Source organism: Physella acuta, unplaced genomic scaffold (assembly GCF_028476545.2).
Source record: "Physella acuta isolate Inbredline_101_S28 unplaced genomic scaffold, ASM2847654v3 ptg002288l, whole genome shotgun sequence".
Classification (NCBI taxonomy): Eukaryota; Metazoa; Mollusca; class Gastropoda; family Physidae; genus Physella; species Physella acuta.
This window is the reverse complement of record NW_026733786.1, coordinates 101,866-125,757: the sequence shown is the minus strand read 5'-3', so window position 1 is coordinate 125,757 and position 23,892 is coordinate 101,866. Positions and strand designations below refer to the sequence as shown.

General features: G+C 34.5%; 3 protein-coding genes across 3 annotated transcripts; 2 read left to right on the top strand and 1 right to left on the bottom strand.

Annotated features, from left to right (window-relative positions):
• Nucleotides 1-2,111: 2,111 nt before the first annotated feature.
• Nucleotides 2,112-6,753, bottom strand: LOC131932814 (uncharacterized). The gene is made up of 4 exons (XM_059289718.1): nucleotides 6,603-6,753; nucleotides 5,499-5,710; nucleotides 4,699-4,842; nucleotides 2,112-2,399 (listed from the first exon to the last, which is right to left on the bottom strand). The coding sequence occupies exons 2-4, from the start codon at nucleotides 5,695-5,697 to the stop codon at nucleotides 2,224-2,226; spliced, it is 519 nt and encodes a 172-aa protein (XP_059145701.1). The 5' UTR covers nucleotides 5,698-5,710; nucleotides 6,603-6,753; the 3' UTR covers nucleotides 2,112-2,223.
• Nucleotides 6,754-8,397: 1,644 nt separating this feature from the next.
• LOC131932827 (uncharacterized) lies at nucleotides 8,398-22,149 on the top strand. The gene is made up of 3 exons (XM_059289734.1): nucleotides 8,398-8,450; nucleotides 20,464-20,536; nucleotides 21,457-22,149. The coding sequence occupies exons 2-3, from the start codon at nucleotides 20,473-20,475 to the stop codon at nucleotides 21,843-21,845; spliced, it is 453 nt and encodes a 150-aa protein (XP_059145717.1). The 5' UTR covers nucleotides 8,398-8,450; nucleotides 20,464-20,472; the 3' UTR covers nucleotides 21,846-22,149.
• Nucleotides 9,295-16,725, top strand: LOC131932822 (KRAB-A domain-containing protein 2-like). Its single transcript, XM_059289728.1, has 2 exons — nucleotides 9,295-9,972; nucleotides 16,678-16,725. Exons 1-2 carry the CDS (start codon nucleotides 9,295-9,297, stop codon nucleotides 16,723-16,725), a joined length of 726 nt encoding a protein of 241 aa, XP_059145711.1.
• Nucleotides 22,150-23,892: the final 1,743 nt, after the last annotated feature.

Below are 23,892 nucleotides of genomic sequence, written 5' to 3'. Positions count from 1 at the left end.
ATTGACTGGAGATTTTAAAGTTATGGGGATTACCCTATGTTGACCCTCAATCGTTTTACCTTCTCTAATAATTTGTAAGCTGGACTATTTGTTGACGCAGAAAATTAAGTACAACAAAATTGTTATTTTCAAGTGAGTCGTGTTGACTCCACTAGGACAGGTGTTGATTTCTGAGGCCAAAGTAAAGAATTTTATTAAATCCATGAAGTTGATTCTGCTGTTTATTGGAGCTTATTTTTAAAATTGTCTGATCCGATTTTCTAACATTATTTGACTTGAATTAAGTATTTGCCAAGTAGCTACCATTAACTCAGATTTGCAGTATCAACACTTAATCGACTAGATTATACAATCAACAACGTTTATTGATGGCATACATCATTGCAGGACGCCGTTGCCTATGATTATTCCATTATTTCGAATTTTTTAAAAGTTCTCCAATGAGAAAAAAGATTACAGAACGTGATAATCTTTTGTTATATATATAGCAGGCAGTAGCATGAAATTAACGGCGTGGCCTAGCAGTTGAGAGCTAGAACGCTAACACAAAAGTCTTGAGTTCGAATTCGGGTTGTACTTCATCAGCCCTAATGTGTATTGAGCACAAGCATGAAAAGATAATGTTGATTAAGAAATTATCTAATAAACTAATGTTATCACCGAATGACTTTGCAAATAAGTAAGTCACATAAAATATGCCAGGAAGAGTACAGAACATTGAAACACAAATATTTCTGTTGTTTCATATTTTATTTATACAGTGTGAATTATTAAATTATAATGATCTTTGTAAATGCTAGTTTTGTTGTTTATAACATGCAGAGAGACATGAAATCACTTGTGAAATATTGGCAGATAGTTTTATATAAATCCAAAGTTAAAAAAATATTTTAATATTACATGTCTAAAAAAAATGTAAATGCGATTTTTATTAGACATTCGGTTATAAATTGTATTCAACAAAAACATAAAATTATCCAATAATGAAACAAACCATGTCAATGTCTGTCAGCATTGAAGGTTGTATTCAAACTCTATGTTTACTTCTACACTTCTACCTGGGCTTACAACAAGACACCATTAATGTTTAACTTTTCAGCGTTTGCCGAATCTTCTGCTGAAGTAAGCTTTGACCTTCTGACCCAGAGTCGTATAGAACCAGGTTTAACCACCTCGTTTGTTCATAACGTTGTCAGACAGTTGTTGACGACATTTGTCGTATTGCTTGAACCAGACAGTTGGTGACGACATTTGTCGTATTGCTTGAACCAGACAGTTGTTGACGACATTTGTCGTATTGCTTGAACCAGACAGTTGGTGACGACATTTGTCGTATTGCTGAATCAGACAGTTGTTGACGACATTTGTCGTATTGCTGAATCAGACAGTTGTTGACGACATTTGTCGTATTGCTTGAACCATTTTGTAACATTTTCTAACTGGTGAATCCAAGGCCTATTATAGTAAACTTGAGCGTACGCATAGCAAGGTGTGTGTGTGTGTGGGGGGGGGGGGGGCTGCTGGGTACATATCCTGCCATCAACAAAAAAAAAATAAATAAAAAAAATAAAAAACACTCCGAAATCAACATTAACCCTCTCACACCTCTACCACACGTCACTAACTGTAACCCTATGCGGCCCGTGAACACATCAGGCCAACAACATCAAATAAAAGGCCGATATCATCTTAACCCTCTCACACCTCTATTACACGTCACAAGTTTAACCCTATGCGGCCCGGGAATACACCAGGCCAACAACATCAAATAAAACGCCGAAATCATCTTAAGCCTCTCAGTCCTGTATTACACGTCACTAACTGTAACCCTATGCGGCCCGGTAACACATCAGGCCAACAACATCAAATAAAACGCTGAAATAATCTTAACCCTCTCACACCTCTATTACCCGTCACTAACTGTAACCCTATGCGGCCCGGGAACACATCAGGCCAACAACATCAAATAAAACGCCGAAATCATCTTAACCCTCTCACACCTCTATTACACGTCACAAGTTTAACCCTATGCGGCCCGGGAACACATCAGGCCAACAACATCAAATAAAACGCCGAAATCATCTTAACCCTCTCACACCTCTATTACACGTCACAAGTTTAACCCTATGCGGCCCGGGAACACATCAGGCCAACAACATCAAATAAAACGCCGAAATCATCTTAACCCTCTCACACCTCTACCACACGTCACTAACTGTAACCCTATGCGGCCCGGGAACACATCCTGCCTCCAGCAGCCAGGAAGACGCCGCTGATCCCGATGAGGCAGCCTCCAGCTATGCTCAGGATGAACGAGTAGCCGAGAGTGTAGCCCTCAGGCTTGAGCTTCTCTTGGACAAACAGGCCCCAGACTAACAAACACACTGACACAAACACAGCTGAAAAAAAAATAATATTGATATTAGGTAAGGCTAAAAAAGTTTGAGCTCTTGTGATAATTTGTCGCACACTAATCAAGAAACGACAATCAGTTTCTTTCATGCATTTCTTCGGGGGTGGGAGGAGGAGGGAGGGGGAGGGAGGGGGCGGGGTTGAGACTCCTAAAAAAATCTACCGCCCCCCCCCCCAACGACATTGAATGTATATAGAACATATATACTTTTAACTGTGTCCGCCACCCTCGGAAATTTTAGTCCGCCTCCCCCCGAAAATGTCAAGTGCATCCCCAGAGAAATAAGTCTGGAATAAACAATGATGGCAACTGGAAACAAAAATCATTTTTACTTCAGAACATTTCGCAGCTTTAATATTCAATCAACCAGTCTATTATCCCATAACCTTTATTTGGGATTTTGGGGCACCACATTTTTTTTCAAACTTTTCCACCATATGTCTCAGGTCCTCTGCCTCTGTGACTACATTTGAAACAGGCAGCCCAGTCCTGTCTTTGATGTGATTCATCTAGTGAGTCATTGTCTTCCCCCTCTTCTCTGTCCTGGAATTATTCATTGCAAGATTGTTTGGGGATAGGTCAGGGCAGATTAAGCTTGAGCGGGGCTTCGGCTGATATTTTTTTGGGGCCCCTATATATATACATATATATATATATATATATATATATATATATATATATATATATATATATATATATATATATATATATATATATATATATATATATATATATATATATATATATTGTTGATTTTCACTATAAAACCTAAAGTTCTAATAGCTTCAATAATATATATATATATATATATATATATATATATATATATATATATATATATATATATATATATATATATATTACTGAAGCTATTAGAACTTTAGGTTTTATAGTGAAAATCAACAATTAGGCAGTAAATGTGGGGGCCCCTAAAAGACGGGGTCCCCTGACTGCCGTCCTCTCAGCCCCCCCCCCCCCCCCACTTCATCCGCCACTGGGATAGGTCATTGGTTCAAGTGACATACCATCTCAGCTTTTTGTCATGACTATGTTCTGTAGACTCTCAATGGGCCCGATCGTACTAGCAATGCTTTCACGAACTTCTTCATATTGTTTTGATAACTTTAGATTCCTTGAGTAAATTTCTGTTGAGCTATCATCTCACAGTTTTTACGTTCTTGTTAAAATGTGTCTAACCCTAAGATTATATATATATATATATATATATATATATATATATATATATATATATATATATATATATATATATATATATACATATATAATCTTAGGGTCAGACTTTCAAAGCAGACAGGGAAATTATGTTCTTCCAAAAGGTATAGTATCTGGGTAATTTTCAGTACACCGTCCCTTGAAAAGATGCATTCATTACATCCCTTGATCCCTTGAACAACGGATACATTCATTACCTCCCCTGAACAAAAAATACACTAATAACCTTTTACCACTTCATTGAATTATTACCTTCCTTTTAACAAAAAGAAACTTTGTTTCCTCCAATGTAAGAGCAGCTTTCCTCTCTACCCCCTCCCCCCGCCATTTATGTTTACACGTTCATTTAACTTTACGCACTGGGATAAACTGGTCTGACGCGTTTATTATCTTGTAAACAATAAACAAAGACAGCTCGCCCTCCCTGTGTGCTGCTGGTCATAAGGCTAGACAGAAATGTAAACACTTCACCTCGCGATCTTGGCCTGGGCATACGTGTTAAAACTTGCCACACGGTATCGATGGCACAGCGAGGGGGTGAGTGGAAGGGGGGGGGGGTCAACACTTGGGTGTCATGATTACACACATATATACTTACACTCACACACACACTCACGTATACACTCTCACACACCCACACCCAAACACGTATCCACACACATGCTTACTTATATTTATATATAATATATGCAAGATGTGAATGGCGGTGGAGAGGGGCGATAGTGATTAACAGTCTAAATTTATAAAGATATATTTATGTTGGGATTCGTATTGTAAATTTATCTTATATATTTAATTATAACCCCAACCTTTTCCTTATCGGCTGTAGATAATCCGAACATTTTCCTTATCGTCTCTAGATAATCCCAACCTTCTCCTTTTCGGCTGTGAATAATCCTAATCTTTTATTTATCAGCTGCGGATAATCCCACCCAATCTTTTCCTTATCGGCTCTAGATAATCCCAACCTTTTCCTTATCGGCTGTAGATAATCCCAACCTTTTCCTTATCGGCTGAAGATAATCTCAACCTTTTCCTTATCCTAAACTCACCTGCCATAAAGCACGAGCCTGCAGCCAATGACGTGAAGAGACACCTGGACTGTTTGCTGCGCATGCGCAACCCTGCCATGACCAGTGCCAGGAAACTGAAGACGAAGCCGAGAATGGCCAAGACACTACATACCTGGACATATACTGGAATGTAGAAAATTGACATTATCTGATACATATACATGTCAGGTAACCTAATACACATACATGTCAGGCAATCTAATACACATACATGTCACATTATCTGATACACATGCATGTCACATAATGTAATACACATACATGTCAGATTAACTATGACAGCTGTGATGTTGGAGGATTACGATTCTACCCCCACACCCTCTCCCCGAAAATGTTTTTTATATACATACATCATATATACTTTAAACAGTGTCCGCCCCACTGAAATTTAACCCCCCCCCCCATCCCTTCTAAAGTGTAGTCGGCTATAATTGCGTGACGTCGTTTATGAAAAAAAATCTTCGGTACCTCTTGCTTCCAACTAGATTATTGTTTGAATGATTTTATTTCGCGTTGAATGACTCGGATTTGCAACCTGTCTGTTCTGATATGCAGAGTTTCTTCCAGGCATCTCTTCGAAATTTTTTTTACCCCGAACGAAATGAAATTTATATAATTTGTATAGAAAATATATACTTTTAACAGTGTCCGCCCCCCCCCCCGAAGAAAGTCTACCGCCTCCCCCCCCCCCGAAAATTTCAAGTGCCCCCCCGGAGAAAAAAGTCTGGAAGAAACACTGCTGATATGAAACACGGAACAAAAAGACACATTTGGCCTACCTGAGTAAAATTGTTCTGGCAACGACTGGCACATGAAGTTATCACACAGTATCCAGAAGCCCAGGAGGGTGGAGTTGTTGGCGCCGTGCAGCATTGACCACCCGGGGGTGGCCGTCCCCGTGATGTGCAGGACGGTGCCGGTACACAGGGATATTAGAGCCAGGCAGGTGCTCATGGTGACGTCATCCACGTCCGGCATTGTCAGGCGATTACTGGAAACATTCAGGGGAGATCATTGTAAAAATTTATAACAGGGAGATAATTGTTTAACAATCATTAGAAAATTATTGCTGCATACAAAAACATAATAAAAGTCGTTTCTACTAACGCCTTATATCTGTAAAAAATTACATACACAGGATAAGATACTTAAAGTAGACGTATTCTTTACCACTGATTTATATAAGGTTAAGAATGTGCTCTAGGAAAAAATAATGTGAAGTTGATAATACGAGAGTTATAGTGAAGTTTTGTTTTAGCCTAAGTTTTATAGAAAAATTAGAATACATTTTGTTTCAAAACTGTAAAACAATAACAAAATTGCATTAATGTTTGTGTATTCATTTGTGCTTTTTGCGTTTGCGTTTGTGTTTGTGTTTGTATTTGTATTGTGTTTGTTTTTGTTTTTATGTTTTCGTTTTCGTTTTCTTTTGTGTTTGTATTTGTTTTTGCGTTGCGTTTGAGTTTGTGTTTGTGTTTGCGTTGTGTTTTTCTTTTGTGTTTGTGTTTGTGTTTAGGTGTGTTCTTTTCCCAAGTTGGTACACTTAAAAAAGAATCACATTGGCGGAGCAACGGTATACGGCAAGTCTATATATATCTATGTATATTTATATTATTTAAACATATAAAACGCATATATATGTATACACATATATAAATGTATGTATTTATATATTAATATATATACATGCTTATATATATATATATATATATATATATATATATATATATATATATATATATATATATATATATATATATATCAGGTGTAAAGCTGACGCACGTTTTGCACTTGCCGAACATTATCCCGGGTGCAGGTTTATCTAGTGTTTTACAGGCTAACATGTGCAAGCCTCTCAAAGATAGAAAAGACGGCCAACTTACCTGTACAACAATTTAACAAAGCAGACATCGGCTAACAAATCCACACGTTTTAAACGTGGAACCTAACAGGTCCACAAAAACTTCCTCCACTAGGATTTGAACACTGGACCATCAAGTATCAAACTGCTTGACATCTCAGTTCTCTTCTCAACTCACCAACTCCTGAATCTGATTCTAGACACACACGCCTTTGCTTAAACTAATATTTTTCTACACAACGTTTTACAACTTCATTTGCTTATCGTGTAATGTTAAGAAAAACTAACAATCCTTAACTCTTACATCCTGACTGTTTATAATTAAAAGAGTTGTAAAGTTGGGGTAAACATCTGCAGGGCAAGTTATTCCCCACACACCGTTCAGACAGTGAGTGAAATCGTTTCTAGCCAAACCAGATTTGTAGATGGAAGCGTGGCATTGGGTGCGACTGGTTGCTTTGTTTTAAATTGTTAACGATAGGACTGTCTAATTTGTTTAATTTGTTAACAATACCATTGGTTAATTTGTTATAATTTGTTAACGATTTGACTGTCTAATTTGTTTAATTTGTTAACAATACCACTGGTTAATTTGGTTAACTTGTTAAACACACGACTGGTTAATTTGTTTAATTTGTTAACAATACCACTGGTTAATTTGTTTAATTTGTTAACCACACGACTGGTTAATTTGTTTATTTTGTTAACGATACGACTGGTTAATCTGTTTAATTTGTTAACCACACGACTGGTTAATTTGTTTTAATTGGTTAACCACACGACTGGTTAATTTGTTTAATTTGTTAACCACACGACTGGTTAATTTGTTTATTTTGTTAACCACACAACTGGTTAATTTGTTTTGTTTTTTTAACTATAACACTGGATAATTTGTTTAATTTATTAACGATACAACTGGTTAATTTGTTTAATGTGTTAACGATACGACTGCATCTGATATGGGAGAAGATTTAAATATGCTGTGGTGTCATTCAGATGTGAGACGAGGGGGATTGGGAGTAAAAAAAACAGGCAAAATATTGAAATATATAGACGACCCCATAGGGCCATTACTTACTGTATTTTCGGTCTGTGTCTTGTAGGTAACTGGTGAATGTATTTGGAAATAAGAGACATACTATGCGTTTTATATGTGATGCCGAATTCTCAATACAAACATTCACACATACAGTCACACATACGCATTCAAGCACAAAAACGATAATACAAAATAACGAATACACACGCACACGCCTACTCATACGTGGAATATCACACGTCTGTATGTACATATTCAAATTCATTCAAACAAACCATAAGACACTTGAACACGAACACATATATAAATATAATCAATCAATCAATCAATCAATCAATCAATCAATCAATCAATCAATCAATCAATCAATCAATTAATCAATCAATCAATCAATTAATCAATCAATCAATCAATCAATCAATCATTATATAATTGACACAGTTAAAAACCACTAGCCCCTGAAGCAGTGATCTCTATTACGTTCCACAAGGAAACAGTAGGGTAGGAAATAAAAATCTTTCAGATAAAAGAAGCCAACAGGTCATTAGACTCTTCTATCCAGATTTCCTTTACTTATTATTTATTACACAATGTTGATAAACCTTTAATTACAATAATCCCACCAATGATTTATATCTGAATTATTATCGTGTTTGGCGTGAGAAAAATATATCTGTAATTAAAAGCACATATCTCACGCTGAATGATTGCGATCATCCTTGCGTGTTAAACGTGTTTACCGGAGCACTAACAGCTTGGTGTAAAAAAAAGAGAATAAAAACTGCTCACGGTGGTCTGTCGGAGTTGTACAAGTGCAAGACTTTTACACTGGTGAGTACTTCAATGTATGCATTTCACGTGTATGTAAGGTAGCTTGGTCTAGCGCTAGTCTGGTATGTGTGGAGATCTATGCCTTGGTTTGAGTCCCGATGTGATGTAGTCTTGTTTAGACTAGGGCAGGGGTCGGCAACCTTTGGAGACTGAAGAACCAAAATTTACAATTTACAAAATTTCCCAGCGTTTAAAGAGCCACTAACATTTTTATTACAATAGTATGATCTTTTAATAGGATTATATATATATATATATATATATATATATATATATATATATATATATATATATATAAATATATGTATATATATATATATATATATATATATATATATATATATATATATATATATATATATATATATATATATATATATATATATATATATATATATATATATATGTTACGGTCAAAGCCCGAAGTGCGGCCAAACCCCGGATTGGCCGGCCAATGCGCGGATTGGCCGGCTCTCTTGGCCAAAGCCCGAAAAACTTATAACTAAGATCGTATTTCGTACATTGGCCGGCCAATGCGCGCACTGGCCGGGACGTACTGGCCAAAGTCCGAAGTACTTAAACTTGACAGCGTATTTTGTACATTGGCCGGCCAATGCGCGCATTGGCCGTGATGTCCTGGCCAATGTTGTATCTAGACTAAGTTGTGATCGCGTTTTAATTATTCTGGGTGCGGTTTCATTGTGAGTAACGTATTGTTTAGCTCTTGTTTGTATTGCATTCTATATGCAAGGCGACATGGATCAAAAGGGCCGTCAGACCATGAGACAGACATAGCAAATGGCTGTCAAAAGAAAAAAATGCAAATATCGAACCAACGTTTGACATGAAAACTATGTTTTTAGATCATTTGACTACAGTACTGCATGAAAAACCAAACAATAGCTTTATTCTCAGCAAAGACAAATACATTGCTATTATAGAGGACGTTAAACAGTCTAAAGCAAAGCAGACAAAAAAAACTGTTGACTATCGTCGACTAAACAAATATGATGTTATTGAAGTTGACGGTAAAGAAAAACTTATTGTACCACTAACGGAAGACAATGGTGCTATTTTGTACTGCAAGCACTCAGAAGAGTTGTTCGACTTGATCAATGAAACTCACTTGAAAATCGGACATGGAGGTCGCACAAGGATGGAAAAAGAGCTCAAGAGAAAGTACAAAAATATCACCAAAGAAATCATTACTATGTATCTTCGGTTGTGCAAGCCTTGTCAGACAAAATTGTCTAATCCCAAGAAAGGTCTTGTTTCCAAACCTTTGATATTTAAAGAATTTAACTCAAGATGCCAAGTAGATCTTATTGATATGCAAAGTAACCCAGACGGCAAATACAAGTTTATACTCAGTTACCAGGATCATTTAACCAAGTTCATATTGTTGCGAGCTTTGGAAACCAAAAGAGCAGAAGATGTTGCTTACCAGCTGCTGGATATCTTCACGACTATTGGTGCCCCAAGTGTGCTTCAATCAGATAATGGAAGAGAATTTGTGAATCAAGTTATTTCTGAACTAAAGAACATGTGGCCTGAACTTAAACAAGTTCACAGAAAACCAAGGCATAGCCAAAGCCAAGGTTCAGTCGAACGTGCCAACCAAGATGTTATAAACATGATGATGACATGGATGCAAACAAATGAATCAGCTCATTGGGCTGAGAGTCTCAAATTCATTCAATTTATGAAAAATCGTTCTTTTCATCAAGGAATCCAACAATCACCATACGAAGCCTTGTTTGGATGCAAAGCAAAAGTGGGACTTCAAATCTACCAAGAGAGGCTCTCAATAAAATAGTTACTGAGGAAGATCTTGAGAACATTGAACAAGAAATGGAAGTTGCCATAAATGCAACTACATCCTCAGCTAACACATCTACTGCCGTGGCGGAACGTCCAGACCAGTTGCGTGACAATAATGTGGCCAACAGATTCTGCATAGTTTGTGAAAAACATTTTAGTGCAGCTCAATCTTGTGGATCCTGTGGCAAAGATGTCCATGCTATTTGTGGAGTACCCAATGAAGCAGACGAAGGGTACGGAGGGAACATTACCTGCAGATTGTGTCACAACAAATAAGACATCATGGAACACAGGTCAGCAGCTCATACTGGCTTGCAAAATCAAGGTGCTAAGATGCTTAAAACATCAAATACAAAATTTAAAGATGGTGAAGTGGGTGACAATGTACGCATCCGTGTTCCAGATGTTGACAGAGGTCGCGGTGATCCCCGAAGCGTGATTGCAGTTGTCATGAGCGTCGAGGGCGGTTTTTACAAATTAGGAACGGAACATGGTGTTCTAAAACAACTGTATGCTAGAAGTGAGTTTTCAATTCTTCACGAAAAACTGCTCTTATTGTCGTCATTTGGCACCGAGGAAAAATCACTACGAAGCATCGCATCTTCACAATCATTGACTGGGGGCCAAGGCTACACTCGCTGCAATTGCACAACCAAGTGCACAACAAATCGCTGCAAGTGTAAAAATAACAAGCTGCTATGTAATTCTAAATGCCATAAAAGTTCAACTTGTTGTAACAAATGATAATATTGATTGATTGAGACTATAGTACAATAAAAAAATTTGAATGTTTCTGTCATTTACTTTAATTAATAATCAATAAAGACTTAATTTCATGATCCTACCGGCATAAAAAAAAACAAAAATCTGCTCATGATCTTCTAATTAAGACTTTGGCCGGTCCACCATGGCCAGTCCGCGGACTGGCCGGGACTGGCCGGCCAAAGGCCGAAATCAAGAGCTATTTCAGACTTTGGCCGGTCCACAATGGCCAGTCTGCGGATTGGCCGGCCAAAGGCCGAAATGAAGCAAAGTTTCGGACTTTGACCGACCTATGGGAGGCGATATTGGCCAATGCGCGGATTGGCCGGCCAATCCTAGCATTGGCCGACTTCGGGCTTTGACCGTAACATATATGTATATATATATATATATATATATATATATATATATATATATATATATATATATATATATATATATATATATCAATGTATGTTGTTTATATTTATTGTAATTTCGTTCATTACCGAGTGTCGCAGACTAATATTTTTATGAGTTTTAAAAATAAAATAAAGTTATTATTGATATTTGTGCAAGGAGCTGAAGAGTCTCATCTTTACATCAAAAGAGCCACATGTGGCTCGCGAGCCGCAGGTTGCCGATCCCTGCCCTAGGCAAAACTTATTAAACGCCCCCTTTCACAAAAATTAATTACTAAAACATATGTATAAGAAAACAATTCAGTTAAAGTGACATATTAATTTATTATTAATTGCATACACGTTATAAGTAGACATCAAAATCAAATTTTACTTGCCTCCTTCGTCACAAAAGTTTGTACTAATTCCTCCAACTCCTGTTTGCAAGCGTAATCACATTTTATTGAAATTGTTGCTAAGTCCACGAGTGTAGTTTTTACTTTACGACATAGCCCACCCCCTCTTTAAAAATATTAAGTGCTCCTCCCCCCTTCCGGGGGGAAAAAGTCTGGGGAAAAACCACCAAAAAAAGTTCTTGCATTGTTGGACTCTCTGCAATCATCCCAAGGTGAGTTCCAAAACGGAACTAAATGTCTATAGTTATAATTGTAAAATGTCTATATTGTGTGATTATGTAACGATTTTTTTGTTTTTGAAAAATAAAAGGTTATATTTGTTATAGATTCCAGCCTAAAATTGTTATATATGAATCTTTTAGGAGAGGGTGAAAAATAAAAAATGCTAAAACAAGATACCAAACTAATTTGTTTAGAACTTAAGCTCTATATAATATTTGAAGTAGCAAATAATAACTTAAAGTAGACTTTAAATGTAAGCGGTCAACCTAAGGTGCAGGGATTTGAATTGAATGTAAAGTTAAGCAACGAATAATCTCCCATTTAAATATTCAAATAACAAAATTTCATTAAGGGAAATAACTTTCCCAAGAATTGCTAATTTAACCAAATGTAACTAATACAAGTTACAAAAATACAATGTAACGCTCTAAATTTCATTACGTAATATTTGTATCAAATATTTTATATTAACTATGTAACCTTGTAAAAACAATATATTTTACCAATTGAATACTTAAACTGTAGGTTTTGTTTGAAATTCTAAAACCGGTAGCTTTATTATAACATACTTCTATTCAATTTAGATGACACGTTAAATCTTGCACTTACTTAAATCAGAATTCTATATCTAGATATATTAAATGAAAAAATATTATTTCATATTTAAATCTATTTTTTTCAAGTTATATATATATATATATATATGTATATATATATATATATATATATATATATATATATATATATATATATATATATATATATATATATATATATATATATATATATATATATATATATATATATATATATATCTATATATATATATATATATATATATATATATATATATATATATATAATCAAAATTATAATATTGAAATAAAAATGTTAGTGGCTCTTCAAAAAATCAAAAAACTTGGAAATTTGGTGAATTATAACTTTTGGCTCTTCCGTCTCTAAAGTTGCCGACTCATGTAAAAAAAAAAAAAAAAAAAAAAAAGGTCCCTAAAGTAAAGGGATAACTTTAAAAAAATAAAATACTGGTAACTGTTTAAGACATGAGTCGGCAACTTTAGAGAGTTGGGTTCTATACTTTTTATTATATTTATGCAAGAAAACGCTTGCTCGCATGAATGTTGACCCGAAGATCGTCAGCACTCCAAAAGGCAACTTCTTCACCTCACTGTAGCATCCTGGAAGACTATTCCATCTGTCACATAATAGAGCCTCCACTCGCGGCATTTCTTTTAGAGCAGTCCACTTGTGCAGTGAAACGTGCATGTTTTACTGGACCTCCAAATCTTCTAACTTGCTCTTAATATATGTGAACTTACCACTCCACAAATGTTTGGTTTTCAAATCTAGCAATTTCATTAGAAGAGAACCAGCATCAATTCTAAATAGCTCAAAGTTAATCTCATTTGTTTTTGTGTTGAGAGGATCTACTATGAACGACAGAGTACTGCATTTCTTTTGAATTGCTTAAATCTCTCAGTAAAACATCCTTCATTTTGTTATAGTAATGATGAAGTAATTCATGTTAATAGTAGCGTTGGTTTTATCACATTTATTTTCAATTTTTTCTATATAAAGTAATTTACCATTCTCAGTGTCTTCAATAAAGTGAAGTAATTTTTTTTTTCGAAGCAAACTTCTTCAAGCAAGGCATATGCTGGTTTTTCCTTTCATTGCATTTTTACATTTAGATCGTTTAGTTTTTTTGTGCAGTTTCTTTGTGATATCCTCCTATAAAGTCGAATGTTTCAATTTGGGATAGAAACGTTAATAGGAAGTACATTAAAATAGGAAGTAGTTAAAATTCTAATAGAAAAGCGAGTGCTTATTGTTTATGTCTATTATTATATCGTTCATTACCGAGTGTTGCAGAACAATATTTTAATGAGTTTTGAAAAAAAAAGAAAATAATTAAAATGTGTGCATGAAGCTGAAGAGCCGCATCTCGACACCAAAAGAGCCGCATGCGGCTCGCGAGCCGCAGGTTGCCGACCCCTGAACTAGGGGAAAGTCGAATATACACATACTTCTTTAGCCGGTCAAACAGATACAGATAAACTCTACTTTATCTATCACTACCAATATTTAGGTATACAAAGGTATTTACATATATGATTAAAGTATTTCACTCAGGTTTAAGAATAATTTTATCAGGTGAGGTGCCGTAGTGATGGATGTTATATGCAAACTACAATGAGTTGAACAATGTAACAGTTTCTACATGTTTCTCTTGTCTGATTTTCTTTCTCTTTTTTACTTTCTCGTATATACGAAGTATAGAGAAAGTCTTGTAATCGTGCAAAAAAAAAAAAATCGAGATTTTTGCAAATCTCGACGTTTTGCATCTCACTGATACGGAAAAACATAATTTTGCAATCTTGTCCGTATGTCTGTGTGTCTGTGTGTGTGTCTGTGTGTGTGTGTGTCCGTGTGTAAACACGATAACTTGAGTACCGTTACAGCTAGGTTGATGAAATTTCATATATAAGTATTTTATCAAAATCGTAGATCCGTATCAACTTTTGAGCGATTTCTGACAACCGGAAGTGGTACTTTTTCTACTTTGAATTTTTCAAAAGCCTATAACTTGAGTACTATTTCAGATAGATAAATGAAATTTCACATGTAAGTAAAAGATCTAATTCTCTACCTTCTGTTAAATTTTGAGTAATTTCCGTTGACCGGAAGTAGTAATTTACGCTACTTCCGATTTCTCAAAAAACTAATGTAAATTTTTAAAGTAATAATAATATTGCGCACTATTATGCGCTTTTTTATTTCGCGTTCACTTGGTGTGCAATTAATTTGTCTACGAGATTTTATTCTATTTTTAAAACTTTAAGTATTTAAAATGGATTAAAAATCATGTCTATAGAACTTGTAAGTTTATCGTTCTTTCTCGCGTTAATTCGTGTCTGGTTAGCCAGGGAGAGATAAAAGTTTTCGAACTAAATCAATTGTTGTGAACGGGGTTTCCCATTGATAACAAAAAACATGGCGGCTATTTGTTAGTAGGTCCCGCTTCAAGATTTCAAAATCATCAAACGTTCCAGAAATGCAACAAATGTAAAAACTTTCAACGCTGTTTTGTTCATATGGATGGGAACAAACACATGTGTATGCATTTTTTAATATAAAAGTTTTGTGGCGGTAAGTATATTGATTTTATTTCTTTTGTTGATAGTTTGTCCAAGGCTAGGGGACATTACTCTGACTGTACTCAGTCTTTGCTACGAGACTTAAGATTCCCAGACCTAGACCTAGATTCTAGAATCTACCTACTAAGATCTACATTGCTTCTTTAATCTAGTTCTAAGAGTATAAGTTCATGAATTAGAATATATTAGATCTAGATTCTAGATCTAGTATTTTAGTGATCTAGATAAAATATTAAAAATATTAAGAAAAGGATGACGGTAAAAACTAAAACAACAGGAAAATGAGGATGACTTCCAGTCTCACTCAGCCTACGACTTACTTATTATACTTATTAATCGAATCTAGATCTAGATATTAGATCTAGCTAGATATCTAGAACTTAGACAACAATGTTAATGTTAATAGACCTAGATCTAGCTAGATTAATGAACTAGACTCTAGTACTGATCACTCAGTGATTACTGTTTAATATTTTAGAAGTAGGCCTATTATATATATTAGTAATTAGTTTATTAGAAGTAGCTTGTAGATAGATGGCTAGACTAGATAGATAATATCATAATACTAGATCTAGATCTAGATAGAGATAGTAGAATAGATCTAGATCTAGATTCTAGTTGCAGATGGTAGTATGGTAGGCCCTAGATCTAAAATCTAGATCTAGAGAATCTAGTAGATCTAGATAGATTCTAGATCTAGATTAGATCTAGTTTAGGTAAAACCTACCCTAGTTAAGTTTAGTAAGAGCTAGTAATGCCTAGTAAGGCTAACCTGTTTTTAATTTTAAATTAATTTTTTTATATCTAGAATCTAGACTAGATCTACTCTAGCTATTTACTAGATCTAGATCAGTAGCCAGTAGAGTGATTAGAGTAGTAGTAGAGTGTAGTGTAGAGTACTGTAGACTATTGTAGAGTGTAGGTACTAATAACTAGACTGAAACTAAATTAGACTAGAATCTAGATATCTAGATACATTTAGGGCTTACAGACTTATCAGACTACAGTGTTGCAATGAGTAGATCTAGTAATATATAGATTAAATTTAGTTTGAAATTGTTACAGTAGTGCTACTACTTTTCTAAGTAGTAAGTAGTGTAGACTACTAGAAGAGCAAGATGATAGATCTCCATCAAGCTACAATAGAGTTTAGTTAGTAGTTAGTTAGTCATAGTAATAGTACCAAAAGCAGTGTAAGTAGCACAGTAAAAAAAAAGTATTACTAGGCCATCTATTATTGTATTAGGCCCTTTTATTTTTAGCAAGTTAAAGTTTGGTTAAGTACTAGTCTTCTAGCAAGTTGCCTAGTAGTAAACTTATAAACTAGATCATGTGTATTAGTACTATTAGACTTGTAGGCTAGTCCTGTTAGTCTAGACCAGGGACTATAAAATCTACAATTGATAACTTTCGGCCTTTTAGTATAAGCCTAATTATTAATGAATTACAGGGTACAAAAATTAATAAATTGGTCAAGAGTCAGTATGGTTACAGTTAGCTGATTAATAGAATTAAGTTTTAGATCTATTGACTACAATTTTTAGTTACAAGTAATGAAAATGAAACTAATAGTTTTGTAATAGTTTAGATATGGTTAACTGCAAACCAGATATTTTAGTTTTTAAGACAAGCTAAGTAGTTAGAAAACTGAACCTTTACAATAAATTAAACCTTTTATATATATATATATATATATATATATATATATATATATATATATATATATATATATATATATATATATATATATATATATATATATATATATATATATATATATTAATATCTCATATTAGTTAAATAATTATTTTAATATAATATATGGATAAACTTAATAATTTATTATATTTAAATTCCCTAGGTACTTGGCAAGCAATTTTCTCACACTTTACTGTGGCTATTGGTGCTGATCTTGAACTAAAGGTGAGCTGAATTTTTTTTTTTATAATAAGCCATTTTTCAGCTTAAGCTCAAGTTTGAAATCGATTCAGTGTTCTAATTCTTAAAGAATATGTTGCTACTAAGATTATATACTGTAAGTATTAATATGTATGGCTTGATAGTGGGACTGTCAGACAGTAGCTTTCACATTTCTATCCTAAAAGATAAGAGTTCAGATCCCTGGTTTTAGTCCTGGTATGATGTCCTAAGTCTCATGAGTACCAGCTCTCATGAGTACCTGGCTCAAGATAGGGAAATTAAAGGTGGCTGGGTATATACCTCTGAACACTCTAATTTTACATGCAAATGTCACAGAAACAGGTGAATTTTAATTCAACTGCTATATTGGCTGTCTGTTTTAATCAATGATTAATTTTTTCATATTACAGAAAGTTGTTAAAAATATTATTTATTTAATTTCTAGGTAAATGGAACAGCATGGATGTGGATTTTTAGACACAAGGAAGCTGAATTTAACTTTTAATGAAGAATTTAAATGATGATTGTCCATGAAAAGAAATATTAATCATATACATTGTAATGCTGTATTGATGCATCTTCTGTTTTAAGTAATTAAAAAACCATCCATTTATGAAATTATTTTCATTTTTTTTTTCAATTTTAAAACTGTAGTTCTGTTTTGTTATTTGAAAACAATGATGAAAGTATACTGAACTGCCATTGAGATATTAATATAAATGCTATTGTTTATAGTTTAATTCTTTCAGAAGCAACTATATTGACATCAAAACTGAATCTTTATTGTACACTAAGTATAAAAGCTTACCCGCAAACCAGTCCATGTCAACAATTTATTGACATTCAAACATTAAATTTTTTTAAAGGTGATTTTTCTTAAATAAAACAGACTACTTTCATATGGGATAAGAAACATTTAATTTTGAAATTGATTGGTTTATTAAATTTTAATGGAGCTGAAACTAAAACACTGGGTACAAATTTATTATTACTTTGTTTCTCAGAAAATTGCAAATTTTGAACATAAGAACTGTGGGAAGTAGGCAATGATGTTAAAATATCTCTTGAAACTTGAAGAAATTGTGGAAGGTTTAGAGATAGAAACAACATTTCAGAAGATGATGTTTGAAATAATGGTAAAATATCTTTAGCAATTGTCACTGAATAAATATTTTCATTAGACAAATCACATTTAGATATAGAAGAATAAGGTATGTCTTCAGATTTTCTTATCAGCGAAGATCCTGGGTGATTCTCTTTGTTACCATCGGTCAAACGACAAGCCAATTCTGGAAAATTCATTGGGTTCTTTGCCTGGGCAGCTAAATATATTTAAATTAAGTTCATGCAAGGCTTTAGAAACATCAATTGGATAAAACTCTATAATTTCATTAACTTTTTATTAATATCAGCTCCAAAGGAATAATATAAACAAGTTACACATCATCAATAAATCAAATTTGCAGATATTTCCATTTCACCAAACTTTCTCTAAGTCATAATATATATTTTAAATTCATGGCATTTTGTTAGGCTAGATATGTTGACTTTTATTTACCACAATAATCTGATTATATAAATTAGGATTACCCAGCTATCATACATTCTTCTTTTTACTGCCCTCCTTTATGAGGGGGAGGTAAAAATCATCATAAAATGTGTGATGCAATTTACAGATGAACCCTCTCTCTCTCTACCCCTCCCCCTATATATATATATGTATATCTACATAATCTCTAAAATCATGTTGGTACCTCTACCTGTTTGAATGTTTGGCCCCTTTCCTTCAACTGTTTCTGTGTGGATCTTCTCCATGGGGGTCATCTATAAATGACGTCACGCATTTTTTTGACGATTTTTACCTCCCCCCCCCCCCCTCCAGAGGCGTAGCGACCCTTCCCGGCACCCGGGGACATACTTTCGATTTGGCGCCCCCTTGGGAGCAAATATTCGATTTGCACCCCCCCCCCCCTCAAACTTTCGATTTGCACCCCCCCCCCCCTCGAACTTTTCATTTGCACCCCCCCCCTCAAACTTTCAATTTGGCGCCCCCCCTAAGGTCGGCGCCCGGGGACATATGTCCCCCCCGCCCCCCCCCCCGCTACGCTACTGCCCCCCTCCCCCTACACATCGTCACAAAAAGCCAGACCCCCACCCCCTAAAATGACGTCACACAGTACTAGATTCTAGATCTAAATTACTACAGTTGCCTACACTCTAGATTTAGTTTTTAAGTTCTACAACAAGACTACACTAAACTTCGCTAGATCTAGAATAATCTAGATTCTATATATAAATTGATATTGAACATATTCTAGTCTACCTGTCTTAAAGTAAATAGCCTATTTAGTAATTTAGTAATTAATTCCACTCAACTACACTGTAAAATAAAAGAAACTAGATCTAGAATCTAGATCTCTAGACTACTCTGTATGTCGTATGTTACTGTCTAAGTCGGAATTTTCAAGAGGCTTTTTTTTAAGTCATAGATCTAGATATAGAATTCTAGATCTAGAAATCTAGACTCTAGATCTAGGCTATATATATTTATTGATTAAATTAGGCTTGATTTCAGATTTACGATTGAAATCTTTTAGGCCTATAAATATCATATTTTATATAGATTATAGATGTATTATTATTATACAGGTTGTATTCTAGATCTATCTAGATCTATATAAAATATAATATATTTGTGTGTGTGTGTTATTTTAAACATAATTTACTTAAAACAACTTATTGTCGGAGTTTTTTTTATTCCAAAAACGAAAGTAGATTTCATAACTTAAAAAAAAAAAAAAAAATATTCACATTTGGTTTGAAAAAACAAAAAAAAAACGCCAGCTGGCAACTACCGGAGCGAGAACTTGGTAAGCTACTTTAACAACTTACAAGCCCAATAGCCCGAGTTCCCATCCCCTGTTATTTTATATAAGAATATTCGAGAAAGTTTAGGGGAGATCACTCCCGGTTTATTTAACCACTGAGTCAGGTTACGTTTGAAAAATGGATGTTGTTTGTTACAGGTTTGAAAAATGGATGTTGTTTGTTACAGGTTTGAAAAATGGATGTTGTTTGTTACAGGTTTGAAAAATGGATGTTGTTTGTTGCAGGTTTGAAAAATGGATGTTGTTTGTTACAGGTTTGAAAAATGGATGTTGTTTGTTACAGGTTTGAAAAATGGATGTTGTTTGTTACAGGTTTGAAAAATGGATGTTGTTTGTTACAGGTTTGAAAAATGGATGTTGTTTGTTACAGGTTTGAAAAATGGATGTTGTTTGTTACAGGTTTGAAAAATGGATGTTGTTTGTTACAGGTTTGACAAATGGCGTCTAAAATGGTTTTAGCGTTTATTGCTGTAGCGTGTCTGGTATTCTGTGAGGTCGCTGGTAAGTTGCCGTTCCTTAAAACGTCTTTTAAAGTAAAGAAAATTTTTCAATAATGAGTATTGTTTTGTTTTCTATATGTTAATTAGAATTATTGGCTTTTTTTGTTCGTCTTTTAATTATTTGTTTTGTGTAGGCCTATTTTGTGCATATTTTACATTATATTATTCTATTTAGATTGGATTACTTTGTACTAAGATATTGTTTTATTTCGTCTCTTTACTATAACATAACCCAGACACGTTTTGTTTTGATTTTCATTTTGTTGCTTATCACACACAAAATACGTGACTATTAGTTTTCCTTATTGGCTAGCACTAACCTCCGTGTTTTATTGTTGAATTTGTTGTTTATTAAATAAGTTGGAACTTTAATCACATTAGCTAAATGAATTATAAGCCTCACATAATTTTCTTTAATTTAATTCAACATTTTCTAAGTTATAAAGTATTTATAAATATTATTTCCAATGTTTTTCTTCTTTAAGATAATAATTCCAGTTTAAACAATACCTACTTTGTATGCGCTATCGGAATTGTTGAATGCTTAAATATAGCTCTACACATAGATACAAATATATTTTACTTTTTGTTATAAATTTCTACCTATAACTATTTCTAAAGGGTTTTAACCTTACCTTTTTTCTAATTATCGCGGCTATCATTTTCTTATCTAATGATAATATTTCATCTCTTAGAGGTCCCCAATCAACAGATCTTCTCAATGTCAAATTCACTTTTCTTTTTCTAAAATCTCTTTTACCCCAGTTGTTGTATATTTATGTTCGTAAGTTTTATTGGCCATCGTGCCTTTAACCCTGATACTGTTTACATACTGCAAGCAATATATTATGCCTTGAACCTTTCTTTCTACATGTAAGTTGATTGAATTGAAATGGAAGAATAATTTTATTTTGTATACAGCCCGAGAGGGTGAAGGGGGTGGCAGAAGTGGGCATGAGGAGAAAGAGAGGCAGAGGTGCCCCTCTCGCTGCCCTAAAATCTTGAGACCTGTGTGTGGCAGTGACGGGGTGACCTACAACAACGAATGTCTCCTACAGGCGGCCAACTGCGGCAGGTCAAGGAGAAACAGGGTCAAGGTGACCTCATCTGGACCCTGTCAGGCCCCAGCTGGTGGACTGGGTAATGCAGCAAATGATGCACCAACGGATGCGCCAACGAATGCACCAACAAATGCACCAACGAATGCACCGACTAACGCATCGACTAATGCAGCAACTGATGCACCAACCGATGCACCAACCGATGCACCAACTGAAGCAGCAACAACTCAAGCTCCCACTAGCCCGTGAGGGGATGCACCATATCCCCACAACTGCTTCAGATTAAAAAAATGTAATAATCAATTCTAAACTATCTAGCTCACTTATTTGTTGAAATTAGTTTCAGAAAAATAAAACGTACGCAAAATTTAAAATATTTTCTATAACCTTCTATAACCTTCCTTACATAGAATGATGACAATAGACAACGATTAAGCTTCCTTCTTCAATCGCAACCCCTTCAGATAAAAACAAAATCAATTTTAAAAAATGTGATATTCAATACTGAAATGATACATATTTATTCAAACTATTGTCTGAAATAAAACTACAAAAATGTGAATATTACTTTTTGTGTGATTCTTTTACTTTCTCATTTACTCGTATACGAAGTATAGAGAAAGTTTTGTTATAATGCAAAAAAACCGAAATCGAGATATTCACAAATCCCTGATTCGGAAAAACATAGTTTTGCAATGTATGTCCGTATATCTCTCTCTGTGTGTTTCTGTGTGTCTGTGAACACGGTCACTTTAGTACCGTTATAGCTAGATTGATGACATTTCATATATAAGTTTTATATATGAGAAAATGACTGTTTATATATTTCTTATTTAAATGAATATTTTTTTTCAATTTCGTAGTGTGGTGGAGGGGTGGTGGAGGGATGGAGGACGTACCCAGCACCACCCTTCTTTCACCCCCACTCGTTCCACAGAAGTTAATGTGAAATAAAAAAAAAACAGAATTAGTGTTGGATTAGTGTATTAAATCACACTGCAGCGTACCGAATTCTATTGGTTTGTATTCTGCTGTGTTGGATCGAACCGGTTGATCTAGTATTATAACGTAGAAAATCCTATTGTATCGTAGTATCAATTCGTGAGAGTATGGGTTGGTTTTTCATAACGGTTTGTGCTGATAGATTGGGAGGGGGGGGGGGGGGATATTGACGTCAAGGTAAGCTGGGGGGGGGGGGGAGCAGATAATAAGCAGATATTGTAGATGTGATAACCAAAAGATAAATTTTAGTAATACTTTGCTCATTTAAAAGATATTTATGCATTTAAAACATATGTTAAGAATATCGTATGCAATTGTAATTTTATCATACTGAATCGAATTGTGTTTTATTTTGTCTTGTAAATTAGTTTCGTGTTAAGGTGAGTTGTGGTTTTGATTTGTTTATGATGCTGTTCTGTTGTCTGGTTTTTCTGTTGGTTCTTTCTATCAGAATAATCTTTGTGGAACGGGATTAAGGTCTAAATACATTTTTTTTTCAAAACTCACTGAATGCTGCGAAATAAGAATATATTTTCTTGCGCAACATATGGAATAAGATTAAAGAGTAACTGACCTTTCGTCACGTCAATTAACAGAAATACACTTTAAAGTAGGCAGCTATTTCTACCTAATGTATAATCAGCTGTAAATATTTTCACAACTGTTATGATATTGCAAAAATTCCTTTAGGACATAACCATCAACTGAAATTAGGGAAAGTAAAGAAGCCTAGACTGACCTCTCTTATACATGACTGAATATACTACATTGGACTTTGGAAGCTGGTTAATGTGCTACTGGGTGATAATTTTTTAGCTAAAGCAAGTACTATTATAATATAATAAAATAAATATTAATGATAACATGTTTGAAAACAATTCAGATTTGTTTTAGGTTTGTGAGGAAGAGGTGCTCAACTTATACTTTTAAATTTTACCAATGATTTGTTTCAGTTAAGGAACAATTTGGTCCTGGATTGTTGTTTCTTGTAGCCATGTGTTGATGTTTATAGACAACAAAACCGGCGCCGGTTTTTGACCAGAGATTTGGGTGATGCGGGGACTAAATGAATTGTTTGATCAAGTTGATGACTGAGGCCAGTGCGGAAATCAGAGGCGTAGCGAGGGCGGGGCGGGGGGTGCGGACCGCACCGGGTGACACCATTTAGAGGGGTGACACCAAGGCAAAAAAAATGCAAAATGTTATGTACAGAAGAAAAATGCTTTTCTGCCTGTTCCATTAATGATTCATTAGTTAAATAGTCTTTTATGTACAAATCGTCATTTAGTACAAG